Below are 17,429 nucleotides of genomic sequence, written 5' to 3' on the forward strand. Positions count from 1 at the left end.
GAATGCAGTGCTTATTTAGTCTGTTAGAGAGTGGCAGAAGTGTTCAGGCCAGGTTGGATGGGGCTTGGAGCAACCTGGTCTGGTGGAAGGTGTCCCTGCCTGTGGCAGGGGATTGGAACAAGATGAGCTTTAAGGTTCCTCCCAACCCAAACCTTTCCATGATTCTGTGAAAACACAAACATCTGCTTGGGCTGTGTTTCAGTGCTGAAGTGTCTGGGTGTCACTGGGAGAGGAGAGAAGATACTGTCCCTCCTGGATGGATCCCCGTGGCACATCATGGATTTGGTGCACACAAACAAAATCAGCTCACGTGTAACCTATGAAAATCTGGAGCAAGGTTGGCTCATAGCAGAAGCCACCCTGGCTTGGCCAGCAGGACTAGGGAAGTGATGTTCTCTTCTCACAGGTAACGAATGACAGGACAAGAAAAACAGCCTCAAGCTGCACCAGGGGAGGTTTAGATGGGATATTAGGAGAAATTTCTTTAATAAAAGGATGGTCAGGCATTGTGTCAGGCTGCCCAGCCACCATCCCTGGAGAGATTAAAAAGATGTGTGGATGTGGACTCAGTAATCTTAGAGGGCTTTTCCAACCTAAACCATTCCATGACACAAAAATAGTTCACAGTGAACTGCAAATACACATGAAACTCTGGATTAATTTCTGAATTTGCTGGGCTTTGCACTTTCAGTCCTTGCTCCATTCAGTCTTTCCCAGTAATTTCCTTTCAGTCTGCTGCTGAGGCCTTTTGAAGGCCAAAAAGTGCCAATTTAGGAGGAAAAACGTGACTTCTGCAAAAGGCTTTTGTGTGAAACACAAACCTCCAGCTTGAGATTCAGCTGTGTGATGCTCACTTCCATTTTCCATCTTATGAGACTACCGAGCCTTCTGCACAGCCTGCCCACGGCTGCCTGTTGTGCCTCTGCTGCTGAAATCCCACACTCGTGAAGACTTGGGGTTTTTTTTTGGAAGTGTAGCTTCCTCCTTGTGACCACCAAGTGGTGCTCTGCGCTGCACCTTGCAGCAAGGCAAGCTGTTGGCGTTTCGGGATGGGGACTAAAAAGCTGTTTTCAAATGCAGGAATGAGCCAGAGAGGAGAAGGGAACAAGCTGAGAGCCTTTTCCTTCCCCCTTGCAGCGGCTGTGCTACAAGGATCTCATTATTCACAGCTTTCTGCTGCGGCTGCGTGGTGATTGATGGAGCTTGGTGATCATCAGATGTGATAAGTAGTCTCAGCACTTTCAATTTGGGTGTTCAGCTTGGCTGCCTGCGAGGCTTTGGAGACAGGGAGATGGCTATCTGTGGCTTCAGCACTCGATCCTGGCAGGTGTGTGTCATTTGGGTTGTTAAAAATCACAAGAAGCTTCTAAAATCCTTGTCCCAGAGTAGTTTTTCAGAGATAAAAATCCGATGCCTGTTCTCTCTTGGCTGGTTTTTACGCCTAGTCTAGGGAAAAACTCTGATCATGTTCCTCTTCTCTGGTGTTCTGGCTGTTCAGTGTGGCTGCTGTTAAGTTTTGGGGTTGTTGATAGCTGTGTTGCTCTCAGCAGAGGGAAAAGATCTACATTAACTTGTCTTTGCAGGTTTCCTGTGACACTCTCTGGGGGCCACTCTCAGCTTTACAGTCGTGTGTTTTGTATGAAAACATGCATTTTGACAGAGAAAATTCTGAGGTTGATTCTAAATGACGGGCACATTCTAATGCAGAAACTGCCTATAAAATGCAGCGGGAATTTAAGGGGCCAACCAAATCCCTGTGAGCTCCATTAGGTGCTCTGTGTGGTGTCATTGTGGCAGGAATGATCTTTCCAGGTACCAAAAGCCCTGCTACAGCAGGATGATGCAGCTAAATCCCGACAGCAGCTCATTTGTATGGAACACAGGACTAGAACTGAAAGGCAGCGACTGGGATTGTCTTGCCTGGTGAGCTGAGAAAAACGTGCAGTGCTTGGAAGCAAATCCTTGAATTACAAGGGAAGGAGATGCCATGGAAGAGCACAGGGAATCAGTGGGTCTGTAACATGCACTGATTTCTCCAGTCTGTGGAGGCCAAAGGAAGGAGACCACCTTACCCCATTTAATCCAGGTTGGATTGCCACCAACCTATATGAGGTACAACTCCAAATAAAAGGATATCTGGATAACAAATGGTGATTTGGCTGGATTGTTAGTTTTTAATGCCTGGATGCAGGGTGATGGGCTCTCCCAGTCTGACTACACCAGGAGACAGTTTCTCTACGTGTCTGAGCAGAGTTGGTGTAAATTAGGTAAAGGTGCATAAATGCTATATTTTGATTCATTCTCAGCTTTGAAAAAATGTGAGAAATTCAAAGCATGGCATTGTTCCAGATATTGTCTGTCCCTGGTGGGTGGCTCCATAAGTAGCTATTAAATAGCTCCAGTGCAAATTCTGGCATAGGATGTCCCTGAGACTTTGGTGACTGCAACTTGGGAAGAGAAACTGTGGGAAGACTGGGCTCTGTATTTGCCCTGCTCTGGTCTTTCTTCAGCATCTGCAGCAAGTTATGGTTGGAAATAGGATGTGGACAGAAAGGGTCTTTGGTTTGATCCAGTACAGTGGTTCCTTACAGTGTTGCCATTTTAGATTCTAGTGATGAAACATGGCTTCAATATTTATTTTTCCATATGTGAACAGTACAGACAGTTCTGGAATAAATGGGTATCTGCTGTGGCAGAGAATTCATAGAACTCCAGAATGGTTTGGGTTGGAAGGGACCTTAAAGATCATCCTGTTTCAACCCCCCTGCCATGCACTAAATTCACAGGAATTTCCCCAATGTCACATTTATCAGCTCTCCCATGAGGTGTTGGTTCTGCTGCCTTCTCTCCAACACTTTCCAAGGCCAGGTGGGATGGGGCTTGGAGCAACCTGGTCTAGAAAGCAGTGCCCTTTCCAGAACTGGGAAAGACTTAATGAGAGTTAAAAATAGAACCAACTTATTGCTGCCTCCAAGACTGGAACTCAGGGAAAGAGCTCTCACTTGGGCTGGAATGGGTTAAGCAGGGAGCTCTGTAGTTACAGATGCTCAGGTGTTGGTACACATGCACATCCTTGTTTGTTAGGAAGCAAAAAATGACTGTATTTCCCACTAATTTGAGAGTCTGAGACAGCATCTCCTTGTTTCTCAGCAACTTCCAGTGGTGATGAGCTCCTCCCAATGAACCCCTCTGGGTGTCTTTCCTGTTAGAGAACAGGCACAAGTTTGTTCAGCTGCTCTGCCTTTGGAGGAGCTCAGCTTGGTGCTCACCTAGAGAGATCTGTGAACTTTCTGCCTGGTGGGATGTTTCCTGATGTTTCTTTTCTGTCTCTCTGGCCAGAGGGTGAGGAAGAGGAAGAGGATGAAGAGGAGGAGGAGGAAGAAGAAGAGGAGGAAGAGGAAGACGAGGAGGACAAAGACATAGACCTGATGGATGAAAGCATGGAGGGTGACACGGAGCTGCCAGGCTTCACACTTCCTGGAGAGACCTCCCAGGAGCCCCTGGCTGGCCTGGAAAACCCTGTGGCCCAGCTGGCTGGGGTGTCCTACCAGGTTCCTGACACCATCGAGTGGGAGCAGCAGAACCAGGGCCTGGGTAAGAGAAAAGCCCCTTCTTGCTTTGCCCTTCCAGAGGACACATCTCCTGCTCTGCACTCTGCATGAGACAGTCCCTTGTGCCAGGAAATCTCATGGGTTGGCTCTCAAGCTAAACCCAATTGTTGTTTTTGCTTAGTGTTGTCTTGCTCCACGGGTGGACAAAAAAATAACTTCTCATGTGAGATTCCTGGGGAAATTTCAGTTCCCTTTGCCCAAGATGGGTTGGTGTAGGGATGTTTGTCCTGTGAGGACAAAGGAGTTGGGTATTTGCTCATCAGCCTGTTTGGTACTTCAGCAGCATTTGTCTAAGTTCCACTTTTCTGGCATTTTAAGAAGTGCATGGTCCAGCCATGGGGCCCTGTGCTGGCAGTGTGAAGACAAACCTGCAAAGCCTCTACAAAGCTTTATACAATTTATTCCCAGTGTACATATAGGCCCTTTGTTTAATGACTGGACATCCTTACTCCACCTAGGAGTCAGTGTTTATATGTGTGAAGTCCACATGATGCAAGTCAAAGCTGGTGTGGGACAAGGTAGATCTTAGCAAGGAGCTTGTCCCAGATTGGCAAAAGGCTCTGGAATCATTTCCCAGCATACTCAGTTCCCAAGCCAAGCCCCATCAAATGCAGTGGGAACCCTTCAGGTGAATTTGTGGGAGCTGAACCACATCTAGACAGAAGGTCTTTATGTCTGGCTATTAGAATTAGCTGTTCCAAGAAGCTCATCAAACAAAAAAAACCCCAAAACTCCTTTATATGTTGTCTATCACATATATTTATGTGAGATCTATCCCTTCCCCTGAATGTGTAATTCTGATTTAACCTGGAGGTTCTCCTCTGTGATGCTGTTTCCAGCCTGCTTTAGTGATGTTGGCTTCCTTAATTGAATCGAAGATTGTGTTTCAAGAACACTGTGGGAGGGTTGATTTCCAGAACTCTGTGGGAGGGTTGGCCTTTGAGGGGAGATTGAGTTTGCACCAGGGCTGATCCCTCCCTGTCACACTAAATCCTGCTTGGAAAACACCGTGTTGGGGGGTGGCTGTGTCAGGCCTGTTTCACATTCCTGTTATCCCATCAGGCTGCACAGGAGCTGTGTGAGGGGAATAATTCCGAGTCTTTAAGAGTTTCTGGCTTTGGCAAGCTGGGTGACAGAGGTATGTGGTGCTGTTGGATATGACAATGTTTGCCAGGAACTTGGGGTTACAGAGGAGGTTGTTCTGCATCAGGCACAAAGGTCATGGTTTATGCAGGTCTGGACTGGAGTCACAGCTGCACTTCCAGCTGCTGGAGGAGGAGGCTCAGGGTAGGAGATGCCTCTCTGGTACAGGAGGCAGGTGAGAGAGCAGCATCCAGGGGTTGATGCTGTTCCTCAGACCCTGGAAAGGCCATATTTCCAAAAATTTCAGACAAGGAATTAACAGACTATGTGGCAAAACGCAGGATTCTTCTCCCTAACTTATGTTTTATTGACTTTATGCAAATTGGAGGAGCCCCTGTGAAGTCTAAATTGGGTCAGCAACAGCAATAGGTCTGAGCACCTGAAGGACTGGGTAGATGTGGATTTTGGCATTCTCTGGAAGTGCCTGGCTGGGTTACACATCACCAGATCCAAATGGTTTGGATTGCCTTTTGTTTTCAGGCTGTTGCAGTCCTTGCAAACATCCATGAGGGAAAGGATGAGGCTGTGGCTGAGCTGAGTTTATTTTTAGGAGTTGGATGGGACTTTAGTGCAGTGCTGTGCTGGCAAAAAAAGAGGGGAAGCAGTGGGATCAGCCTCTCTGCTTGTGACTCAGCCCTCTTACTCCAACAGGCAGACACTTATGAAAAGAGCAATTTCTTTTCCTGCCTAGGTGACCTCAGTGGCTCTGTGACACTGCTTCCTTTGCCATCTGCAGTGTGCTGGTGCTCAACAGTACTCCTACGAGGAAGGGAAATTATTTATGGTTTAGAGGCACAAAGAGAATGGAACTAGATGAGGAGATTGGAGCTAAATGATCTTAGATCCCCTTCAACCCAAGCCATCCTGTGATTCTGTGAAAACCAAGGGTTTGCATGGGCTCACACTGTTAATCTGAGCTCCACTGAAGGAGTTGAACCCAAGGGATGAGAGGGCTGATTTCCTAGGACTGAGTGGGGAATGGGAGATGCTTCTGCAGGAGTGTAGCCCTTCCCCTCTCCAGTTTGTGCCAGGTGGGAATTTCGGCCCTGGTTCCCAGCTCTGGGTTCATGGGCACTCATGAGGCTAGCTCTGTGTCCATAGCTGGTCCTGGCTATGTGCTTCTTTATGGAGTGTATTTGGGAGAACAGGAAAGGGGGAAAAAGCACACAGCTTGTGTCAGCAGGGGGTGGGTTGTTAAGAACAGAAAAAATCCCCCAACCTTGCAGGAAGCTGGAAGAGCTGCTCCCATTGTTCTGCTGGAGCACCTGGAGAGACCAGACTCACTGTAAAAGACTTGTGAAGCTTTGGATCTGCTGGATAGGTGCATGGGCTGTTCTTCTTTGAAACCCTTTTTCTCTAGGTGATTTTCAACTTTGAAAATCCAGTTCTTTTGATTTTGGGACAGCTTTGTAACTGCTGGACATCCCCAGAAGAGCTCTGTCTGTCCCTTCCTTCCCTAAATAGTGCTGGGATGTGAAGAATTTCCCTTGTTGTGTAAATTAAGCAGGGTTTGGAGGGGGAAGCTGTTCTACTTCACCTGGGCTATGGCATTGGAAAGGGAGACCTGAAGGAAGGTGACAGTACCCAGCAGAGTAGAGGGTGAGGGGACAACATCCAAGCACCAAACTTCTACAGTTGGCATTTTCCATTCTTAATATACCTTACACACATGTCTTCCTCCTGAGGGGATGCATCTGTCCTCTAGCCTTCAGAATTTTGACATTTAATGCTAAAATCTACAGTACAGAGGAGCCCAGAAGTGTTGGAATAGCTGTTCTCAGGTCAGTTATTATTGAGTTTGCTTGCTCTGATGGCTGACATGCTGCAAATCCCCAGAGAGCAAGGAACTTGATCCACAAAGCATCTTGGCAGAGCAAGAGACAGTTTGGATTTTTGTAGTGGTCAATGAGAAGGCGCTGGAGGAACAGAATCATTAAAAATGTCAGTTCTGGGCAGTCAGATGGTCCTACATTAACTCCAGCTGAGCAAAAGCCATTTATAAGTGCCAGTAATGAGACTGACAGTTTTACAGCCCATCAACTGACTCTCTAACCAGCAATATTTAGACAGAGTAAAGCAGAAAATGAGAAAATCTGTGCCTTTATAAAATAGAACTTGAGCTTCCAAAAGCCATCCTGGCAGCCTGCAGCTCTGGGGAAGCGAGGTCTGAATATGATTTGGGATCTGGTTTGGTGTCCTGTTCAAGTGCTTTGCCTTCAGAAGTTGCCAGTGAAGGACAGAGCAGCACTTTTGGACCTCTCTGCATTCTTTGTGAGGTGACTTTGGTGTCTCCATACTTGTTTCTTGGTTTGTGTATATGGGGGCTGTGGTAGGCAAACACTAAACACCTGCAGAGCACTGGATGGGCAGGAAGACCACATGCATAACTTGAATTTTCAGGGAATAAATAAAACCACCTAATTTTCCCCTGCTCCCTCTTTTGTGATGCATTACCAGGAGAACTGCAGTTGGTTGAGGTGGGTTCAAACCTAGTGAACAGTTTATGGTCCTTCAGTTATTCCTCATGCACCTTAGAGCAGATGGTCTGTGTTGTACAACCAAGGAGATCAATCCCCTCTGCTTCTGTTGGTGGTGGCTTCTTCTCCCAGTTCTCAAGAGTATTTATTCTCTCAGTTCTGTGAGAATTCTTAATTTAACAACAATGACCCAAGAGGAAAATTGGCCCCAGGCTTCCCAGCTATTTCCTGATGCCTTAGTGCTTGCCTGTGATCCACATCCCAAGGTGAAGGACTCCTGCTATCCATAGTAGGTAACAGCAGGAGGTCTGGGGAAATTTACTAAGCCTTTAGTTTTACCACATTGGGGCATGCAGCAGTTTGCTTTGTGCATTTAAAATGTATGGAATTTGTGTTTTATTCTTTCTCAATTTAGGGTCCACTTGATATAATTTTTGTATTTTTGCTAACATGTTTTAGCACCTTGCTCTGTCTTCATCAATCTGCAGTTCCATTTTACACCTGAATTTGCTCTCTGTGGTGGCTTTTATGTATGCTAGGTACTATTTTTTATTCTCTGTTTTAACCTAAATCCATTTTTGTCCAGGTCTGCCTTTCTTTAGCTGACCCATTGGTGTGTTCTTTGCATCCACCTGTTCATGGCAATACTGTATTAGGACTGTAGCTGGTGAGAAGTCACCTGAGTTGCCTGGTTCCACAGCATTTGTTTTTGATTTCCATGTACCCATGGAGGAATTGTACACAGGGGAGTTTGGATCATCCCTGTGGGTGGAATTTAGAGATTAAAAAATCAATTTAGGAAGAAGTTATGAAGTGTGACAATATAATTCTCGACGTGTAGTTTCCAAAATATAAACCATGTCTGTGTTTCATGTATTTTTGTGGGTAGGACATTAGTTCTTACCATAATGGAAGGTTGTATAACTCTTTCAGGTAATGACAAGGCACTTGCATAATAAACACACTTTTGGAACGTGAATGTTGGGTTTATTTTATAATGGATAAAAAATTTTTGCAGCTCTGAGCAGCTACTTACAGAGAAAATAGCTCTCGTTGTATTGCAGATCTGTGGTCACAAATTGCACTGCATAAACCATATAACAGATGCCTCTGGTTAATGATGGTGGGGCAGAGGAGCAGAAGGACAGTAGTGGAAGATGATGAATGTTTGAAATGTCATTTTTACAGGAAGATAGGATTAATGCTTTTATGGGCAAAAATAACCAGCATTAGGAAGGCAGGAGCTGAGACTCAGAAATTAGTAATATGTTCTTTAATTGCTGCCCCAAATGGATCTATTTTAAGTACTCTTACAGCTCGTGGTATTGGAACATCGGAGTGCCTTTTAATCTTTAATGCATTTATCTCCTTAATCACCCTGGAAAGGCTCATCTGTGTTTTAAAGGTGGTGAGCAAAACCACGGAGAGGCCCAGTGACCCCTCTGGTTTCACAAGGGAGCCTTTGGCAGAGCGGGGGTTTGAAGGAGGGGAATTCAATTAGTGCTTGGGCATTGCCTTTTCCTTCTGGAGGCAGGATGTGCACACCTGCATTTCTCCCTGGAATGAAAGCAAGGATCACACAGAGATCCTAACAGGAGGGGCTGAGTCCATAGGAATCCCAGGTGAGAGAGGCTGGCAGGAGCCAGGATGAGGAGCGTAACCAGCAGATTTTCCTTCCCCCATGTTCCAAGTTCCTGCAGCAATCCTGCCCTCTGTGGCCTTGCCCCATCACAGGTATTTATGGGAGTTTTGTGGCACCAAGCATTGGCCATGCAAGGTCTGGGTTCCAGACGGCTGCAGACAGAAATGAGCAGTCTCAGAGATTATTTTTCCTGTCTTTCTGGGTGCTCCAAATAATTTATACAGTTCCATATGTTCCTTGCTAGCTCCCCTTCCCTCTCCCAAGCAGCAGTAAAGCTCCCACCATCAATCTGTGCCTAACTCAGGTTTCTGTCCCTCATGAGGGATGTGCTCTCCTTTTGGAATTGCTTCTTTTTTACCTAAGAGATTGTTTATGGTTGCATCTTAATCCTGGAGCAGACTCATATTTAATCAGGTTTATCTTGTCAAAGGGAATTCTGCATCCTATCTGTGAGCAGTGATGATGTTCTCTGCCAGCTCAGGGTGACATTCGCTGTTGTAGTGGCAGAGCAGCTCCCAAAAGGGGACAATTCACATCAGAGATGGCTTTTTCTCCTAGTCAGATCTAATTCCAAGGTGCTTTGGGGAGTGTGTCTCTTTAATATTCCTTCTTTCTTCAACCTGCTTGCTCCCTGCTCCCTTGCTCCACTGCCCTGTGCTGGGATCTTGGTCAGTGGGACCTTCCAGGAGGCACAAAACTTGGACAAGTCTGAGCCCTGTGGTCCTCACTGACCACTCTTCTGTGCTCTTCCTTTTTTCCATCCAGCACAAGACTGCTGTGCCCTTGGGAATGAGGTCAGTTTGAAACAGAAGTGTTTCAAAGGGAAGACAGGAGCAGTGTGTCTGCTCTGTGAACTGAGACAAGGAGATTCCAACCCTGGAGCATGAACCCCAAATGAGTTGGAGCCATGTCCTTCCTTCAGAAGCACCTCAACTCTTGTCCTCAAAGTAAAAATCAAGGCTAAGGGCAGGGAAGAGAGATGAGGGCAGTGGTGGAGTCACCATCCCTGGAGGGATTTAAAAGCTGTATGGATGTGGCACTTGGGAGCATGGGTTCGTGGTGGCTTGGCAGTGCTGGGGAATGGTTGGACTTCATCTTCGAGGGACTTTTCAACCTAAACAGTCCTGTGATTCTATGAGTAAATCAGAGGATTGGAGGGTGTCTTGGTGATTCCCAGCTCAGCTATCAGAAACAGGTGACACAAAGCTGTTGCTCACAATAATCAGGCTGATATTTTACCCTGACATTTTTGGTGGAGTGTATTAGGAAACAGCAGCACTAAAACATCCTTGGATACATTACTTTGAAATACCAGCCTTTCCACAAAGTTTATGCATCCAGTTAAACCTGTGTCAGAGGAAGACTAAGCCCATTTGTTACCAGCCCTTAAGTGCTGCCTCCTGGGGCTGGGGGAGGATTTAGAGGCATTTTCTCAGTTTTGGCTCTGCCTTCCTTCTCCCTGCCCACAGAGAAGTTGGAATCCCATCAGACAAGGTGTTAAACTGAAGTTACAGGACAATGCAGGGAGGAGTGAAGAGATCCTGTCCATCCAAAGCATTTCTCCTTCTTTTTCTTCAGTTGGGAGAGAGTTGGTGTGAAGGCATGGAGAAACCATCTGCCAGTTTGTGGGAGGAGAGAGGGAATTTTGGTCACCATGGCTGACATGGTTGGCGTAAGAGGTCCCAGTGACTGGGGAAAGTTTCTAATGGGTGGTGGGATACATGGATGAATCCAAGTCTGAGGGCTGCTGCCAATCCTGCCTGCCCTAATTCCCATTTCCCTGCCGGGCAAAAATTCCCTGAAATACCTGCAAGGAGGGTGCAGCAGCTTCTGTGGTGGAAACATCTGTGGAAGACTCCCCAACCCAGCTCAGGTAGGGGGGTCTTGGGTGATGTCTGCGTACAGAGAACATTAGGGAAGGTTTACTAAGGGGAACCCTTCACCAAAAGGGTTGTCAAGCTTTGGAACAGGCTGCCCAAGGAAATGGTTGAGTCACCAGCCCTGGAAGTGTTCAAAAAACATGTGGATATGTCACCTGAGGACATGGTTTAGTGATGGAAATAGTGGTGGTGCTGGGTTGGGGGTTGGACTTGAAGTTCTTTGGTTACTTCTCGAGCCATAATGATTCCATGAAATTCTCCCTCCTTGGCTTGATGGGTAGCACAGAAGGGCAGCCTGCAGCAGCACCAGACTCCTGGGCTTTCCCAGCACAGGAAGACTCCTTCTGAAAGGCTTTCTGCTGCACCTCCAGCTGCACTTGTCAGCCCAAGAAAGCAGAGTTGGAGAACTCATGCACGTGTCTGAGCGTTTCTGACCTTCCCCAGCTGTCAGCCTCTATCCATCTGTTTGACACATCCTTTAAAGTCAGGATGTGTCTACCTTGGAGCATGACTTTGCATTTGCTGCTCCAGGTAATTTATCTTGGGGTTTTTTTGCCTGGATTCAAGGATAGGGTCCGTTAGCCTGCGCAGAGCTCCGTGCTCCGAAGGCTGGGCTGCATCTGCTGCCCAAGCACCATCTGGGTTCCTGCACAGCACAGTGAGGCAGGAATCCTTCTGGGCTGTCAGCTGCCTTGGACTGCCTGTCCCCTTGCCTGTCAGCCCCACTGGAATATAAATCATACTGTCTTTGCTCTCTCTTTAATCTGCAGTAACCCTTGTCCTTTCCCATCCCTGCAGTTTTGAGTATTTACATGTGTCACTTCTCAGGGGGCTTTGCCTCTTCTCCCACCCTTCCATTTATACATGTCAGAAAACATTGTTCCATTCAGACTGAGGAGCTGGTTTTCAGCCCCTCTCTCCCTTTGGATTTTAGCAATCACTTAGCTTGATTGAAGAAGACAGGCAGGGCAGTGCCTTCCCTGGGTGAGAGTTACTCATTTTTCCTTTGTGTGCCTGTATGGGTGGGCTTTGCCATGTAAAAAGAGGCTTTCCTTATGTTGGAGAAATCACATTTATTTCTAATAGTGATCTACACTGAAACAAAAATCTGTCTGTTTTCATGGCATTAAAAAAATGGAGAGAGGGGAATGTGAAGGTTCATCAGCCTTGAATTACCTCTGTCCTTCTGGGGATTTACATCAGAGGCTGATCTTTGGGGTTAAAATGTTGGCCCCATGGCAGAGCTGGTAAGAGAAAAATGGAGGGAAAGAACATTTTGCAACAAGTAGCAGAGAGAGAGAGGGTAATTTACGGAGAGGATAATTTAAAAATGTTCCTTCCTAATGAGAATGTAGATGCACTTTCTGCTTGGACAGTGCAAACCACAAATGACTGATGCTAAACCTGTCTCCCCTCTGGTGTTCACTCAGATTAAGACCCATTGAGAATGAAAGGAGATCCAAGTTCTTTCCTGCAAGGATGCTCTCCCTCTCTATAGAAATAAATATAAATATAAATATCAATATAAATGTATATGTATATGTATATGTATATGTATATGTATATGTATATGTATATGTATATGTATATGTATATGTATATGTATATGTATATGTATATGTATATGTATATGTTCTGCTCTGCCTGAGAGTGAGTTATGAACATATATTGGAAATAAGTAAATTGCTCAGATTTTTGTCTGACAATAAAATAATTACCTCAAACCTCCAGCAGTTGTTGTTTTGCAAAGATGCTGAGTATCAGCATTAATCACAGAGAGGGGTCGATATGGTGAGAATTACTGGAGGCTTTTGCTTTCTTTGTTCCGTTCTCTCCCCTTGTTTTTGAGTAATTCTAATCACAGACTCATCCAAGCCTGGGCTGTAATAAAGGGTTTCAGCCAGGCTGCTCCCTGATAGCCCATCATTTATTTTAATATACCACCAGCACCATCTGTGCTTGAGGCTTTATTAATGTGAAGTGAGGCTAAGAGGTTCTCCAGTCTGAGTCCTTTTTGAGGCTGTTTTTCCCAAATCCCCCTTTCCCCTCTGACCACTCAGGCTGCCTTGCTCACTCAGGTGTGTGCATGGACTGGTTTTGCAGGAGTGGCTGCTCAACTTTCTGTTTCCTGTCCCCAGGAGACCCCTTGTTTTGTTTAGCAGTGTCACGTGCTGTGCTACTGTCACTGGCCCCTTAACCTGCCCCATACCAGCTTAGGGGTGCCCATGCCAAGGTGATCCAGGTGATGCTCCAAGGTCCCTGTCAGGAGCACAGCCCAGGAACCCACCCCTGGCACGTGTGGCATCTTGATGATCCTCCTGTGCTTTTGCTTTGTATGCCAGTTATTCCAGCATTTCCCTCTGCAGGCTTTGGGACAGGTCTGACACCAGCAGAGGATTTCCAAGACCCCTCAATGGCTTTGGTGTGTGCTTTGGTTTAGGACTGAGGAGAGATCTTGGTGTCTGCCCTTCCAGTCCCACCAGAAGCTGTTTCTTCCTGTGAGTGAGAGGATTGCTTTGCCCTGCTCAGTCCTGGCTTTCCTTACAACCACCCATAAGCAAATTCAGGAAAATGACAAGATAGGGTTCAGTACAAATGTCCTGTCAGGAAAATAACCTCCTTGTGGGTTTTGTTATTTTCTGTATCTTTTGGGACTGGTTAAATAGTCTCTTTTGATTTTTTGGTTTTAGGGAGTGTTGGGAAGAGGGTCAAATATAGAGTTAGACCACGTAGTATCCTCAGTGGAGCAGTGCTTTGTGGTTATATCTGCTCTCCCATAGCCAGAACATGTTCCTGTGAGTGCTGTTTAACCTCTTAAGTCCCAGTTTGCAGTGACTCCATGGTGAGTCAGCCCTGCTCAGCCAAATGCTCCAGTGCAGCTGGACAGACTTAATAATCTTGGAGGTCTTTTCCAACCTAAACAATCCTGTTCTTCCAATTCTTTAACTGCAGTCTGGAGCAGGAGAGGCAGGGAGCTAATTTAACTTTTGGTAGACAGAGGCAGCCAGGAGCATGTTTTGCTAAGGTCCGTGTCTTAATGGAGTGGATAAAGTCAGAATCTCAGCTGGCAAAACTCAGCATTGCTGTGGTGGATGCTCTGGTCCCACAGCCTTGGAGCTGCAGTGGGATCTGTGATCCTCTTCCCTGGGACCATGAACCATTGTGCTTCAGGCTCAGCAGGGCTGCATCACTGGCTCCTCGTGTCTGATTTCAGCCTTTGCATCCTGACAAGCTCAGAGCAAGGGCCACAGTGGTTGTTTGGCCCAGGTTTAATGTCTCAAACTGTGCCAGATCACCCCTGTCTGGCTGCAGGCAGGCTCTGACAGCACCAAGCAGGCAGAGATGCCTTCAGGGCAGTGCAGGGCTTGGGATGCAGCTCCACAACTCCTTCCAAAGGCACTGCAGGAGATTCTGTCCCCAGGGATGTCACTGGAGCTGTGACTGCAGCTGGTGGGAGCTCCTGGGACAGTGCATGAACATGGCCTGGCACAGACAGTGGCACTTGATGATCTTAGAGGTCTTTTCCAACCTTAATGGTTCCATGAGATGCTGCAACACCATCCCTCCAAGCCAGAGCAGGCAACCTCGAATTGGAGTCATCTGCAGCAGGAAAAGCACATTCAGTGGTACTAATTGTCAGCAGCAGTGATTAGTTATTGAGGTTTGGTTAGTCACTACTGTGTGGGCTCTGAAGATGAATATGAGGGTTTAAAGAACAGTGGGACTTTCAATTTTTTTAATATAATCTGAACATGCTTCAAGTTCCTGCCAGCAGTTCCCCTGGATATAGATTACATAGTGTGGGTGGGCAGGAGAGTTCCCTTGTCCTCATCTCCCTGGGATGGGCCAGGAGAGCTCTGCAGCTACCTGGAGTGCTCCTGCTGGAGTCCCCTCCTATGGCCCAACAGCTCAGGTGTTTCCCTCCTCTGCTCTGCTCTGCATAAAAGGGAGATTGGATATTAGGAAAAACTTCTTCAACCAAGGTATTGTCAACCATTGGAACAGGCTGCCCAGGGAAATGGTGACATCCCCATCCCTGGAGGGACTTAAAAGCCCTGTGGATGTGGCACTTGGGGACACAGGTGGCCTTGGCAGTGCTGGAGGAGTGGTTGGACTCGATGGTCTTAGAGGCTTTTCCAACCTAAACAATCCTATAGTTCTGTGAGTCTAAAAGCAGATTTCACTAACAGGGTTCCCAGGTGATGGGTGCTGGAGCCATCCTGCCCTGTCCCCAGCCCAATCAGGGATGCAGAGATGTTCTCCATCTCAGATGTTCCCCACAGTCCCTCTAACCTTGGGATGGGTGGGTGTTAATGCTCAGGGTAAATACCCCTGCTGAGACACGGGGAAAAATAGGGCTTATTTATGCCTGGGTAAATAGGAAAGCTTAGCTACTCTTTCTGAAATCCTAGAGAAAATCCTAGGGACAGTCAAGTTCCAGGGGGAAATTTAGGCTGAGAGCTCTTTTTATTGTTAGTCCTATAACCACAAGAGAGTGAATTTGAGTGGCAAACTGGAGACTCTTGGCAAAGAGTATAGATTAAAGCCAAGCCTCTCTTCCAAATCCTTATGAGAGAAAGAGGAGGATGATGCAGTAGGAGCACTGGTCTGGAGGGATGTGGGAGGATAAAGGAACAGAGAGAAAAACAACCAGCATTTTGCCTCTGAATACTCAGTACCATTCTGCCCCTCCGTGCATCTGGAAAGGGACACAGCAGAGACAGAAAGGGCATGAAAAAGAAGTAGGATAACCAAAAGGACAAATTAACATGGATAACCAGAGGATAAATGGGCTTCTGTGCAAGGAATGACCTTGTCCAGAGCCCCAGAGTGCTAGGAGTGTGAGCCAGGAGAGCATCACTGTGTGATTGTCCCATCCATAAACTTTTCCTAGACAAATGCTCTTGGTCACTGTCAGCCTCACTAGGCCAGCCTGACCTTTGGTCTGGCCCAGAATAACTGAGCAGAGCCTGATCTCCTCATCTCATTGCAGCCAGTGCTGCTTTTCCATACGAGTCCTTGAGCAAATCACTTCCCCATCCCGTGCCTGAGTCCTGGTGTTCATAGATGGGACAATTCCAATGCTCTGTGGGGGTTCATCCTTTTAGGTTCTTTTGGGCAGATACTGACTCTTCTTTGCAGGTTTGTAGAACACTTATCACGTGTGTGTGTGTGTGTGTGTGTGAGATCTCAGCTGGCCTTTCAGCTGTGACAATAATAGAAATTAACAAGAAATGCAGTCTCTTCCTCCTGTGTTATGTTTTGCTCATTAAATGGTCACAGTTGCTGGGACACAAATCTGTATTGAAGCCTGATAAAGAGGGAAGCTGTGACCCCTGGATCAGCAGTGACTTGGTGCAGGCTGGAGAGGGAGGAAGGGAAGTATCAGCTCTGTGTTTGCCCTTCCCTGTGAGCATCTGCCTTCAGAGATGGGGTGTGAGGTTCAGCTGATCCAGTACAACCATCCTTCTATTTTCTTCCTTTGGTACAAGGTTCCCCCTACAGCCCTTAACCAGGTGCCAGGGGCAGAAAACCCCAAAACTGTTTGGTTTTGCAGACTGGCAGGGAGCTGTGACTCAGGAAGGGAAGGACCTTCCAAAGCACTTTCAGTGTCTTTCAAATTCACTGGGCTCCACATAAAACATTTTTATACTGAAATCAGAGGTGTGACCTTGTTGATAATTTAACTGAGGGACCAAAGACAGGCAGCTGAGTGCAGACATCAGTGTAAGTCTGTCTCATCCCCTTGCCTGGGTGAGGAATTTGCATGTTTTCTTTTGGGGCCAGGCTGCCCTGCAGTTGCTGTCACTGTTGGACTGAGTTAATTTCCCTCTTGCTTCTAAGTCTTAAAGGCAGAAGAGCTGGTGCAATAGCACAGAAAGTCATGGCATTTCCAGCAAGGCACCAGGTTGGCTTTGCTCAGCTTCTCAGGGTCTTGCTTGCTGTTCCCAGATACCAAATGGAAATTTTCCTGAATGCATTAATTACCTCTGGATTCCCAAAGCTGGTTAAGGGTCCAACAGCTCAAATGGAAATGCATGGGTTGTTGCTCCTTTGGTTTTGGTAGATCTGTTTATCTCTTTGAAATGGACTTTAAAAATGAGACTTCAGCTCCTGTATCCCTTTGGGTTCAAGTAAATGTGGACAAATAGCATTTCTCAGTCTGGAGAGATTGATAAATCAGGATGTTGTGATGAGTTGGTTTGAGTCAACAGTTCTTTGGGTCTGTCAATCAAACCTGTAACTAGCCCAGATCAGTTATTGCCCAAATCTGTCAACTGATACACAACATAATAGGGTAAGGCCAGTAAATTATTTTTCATGTTCAGGACTAAATTTCAGAAGTGCTCTGCAGTTTCATTGTTTTCTGTACTACAAAGAATTTCAGATTTCAGATGGTAGAGGTTTTGTTTGTGCTGTGGAAAAGGCAGCCTTTCCCCTGGGAATTCCCTGTGCAGAATATTTGCAGTTCAAAACGAAAAAATTGCTGCTACTTATTTAGAAGACTAAGGGGTGATTTTGACAACCCCTGCCTCTTTCCTTACTAATATTTGTTAGTCCTGCAGCTAAGGTAAGAGCAGTTCACAGTGAATCATAGATTCTTATCACATTTCTACACCTTGTCATAAGCAGGGACACCTTTCACTAGACCAGGTTGCTCCAAGCCCCATCCAAC

The 17,429-nt window shown here is 46.5% G+C and overlaps 1 protein-coding gene across 3 annotated transcripts in view; it reads left to right on the plus strand.

The window, feature by feature from the left end:
- The window catches only part of ARMH4 (armadillo like helical domain containing 4), a 54,574-nt gene that overhangs the window by 18,730 nt on the left and 18,415 nt on the right, over positions 1-17,429 (plus strand). For all 3 annotated transcript variants that reach the window (XM_069018550.1, XM_069018551.1, XM_069018552.1), the window contains exon 5: positions 3,340-3,594. In XM_069018550.1, coding sequence (XP_068874651.1) covers positions 3,340-3,594 — 255 coding nt within the window. The remainder of the gene's footprint in view (positions 1-3,339; positions 3,595-17,429) is intronic.

This window comes from Aphelocoma coerulescens, chromosome 5, assembly GCF_041296385.1.
Source record: "Aphelocoma coerulescens isolate FSJ_1873_10779 chromosome 5, UR_Acoe_1.0, whole genome shotgun sequence".
In the NCBI taxonomy this organism is placed as follows: Eukaryota; Metazoa; Chordata; class Aves; order Passeriformes; family Corvidae; genus Aphelocoma; species Aphelocoma coerulescens.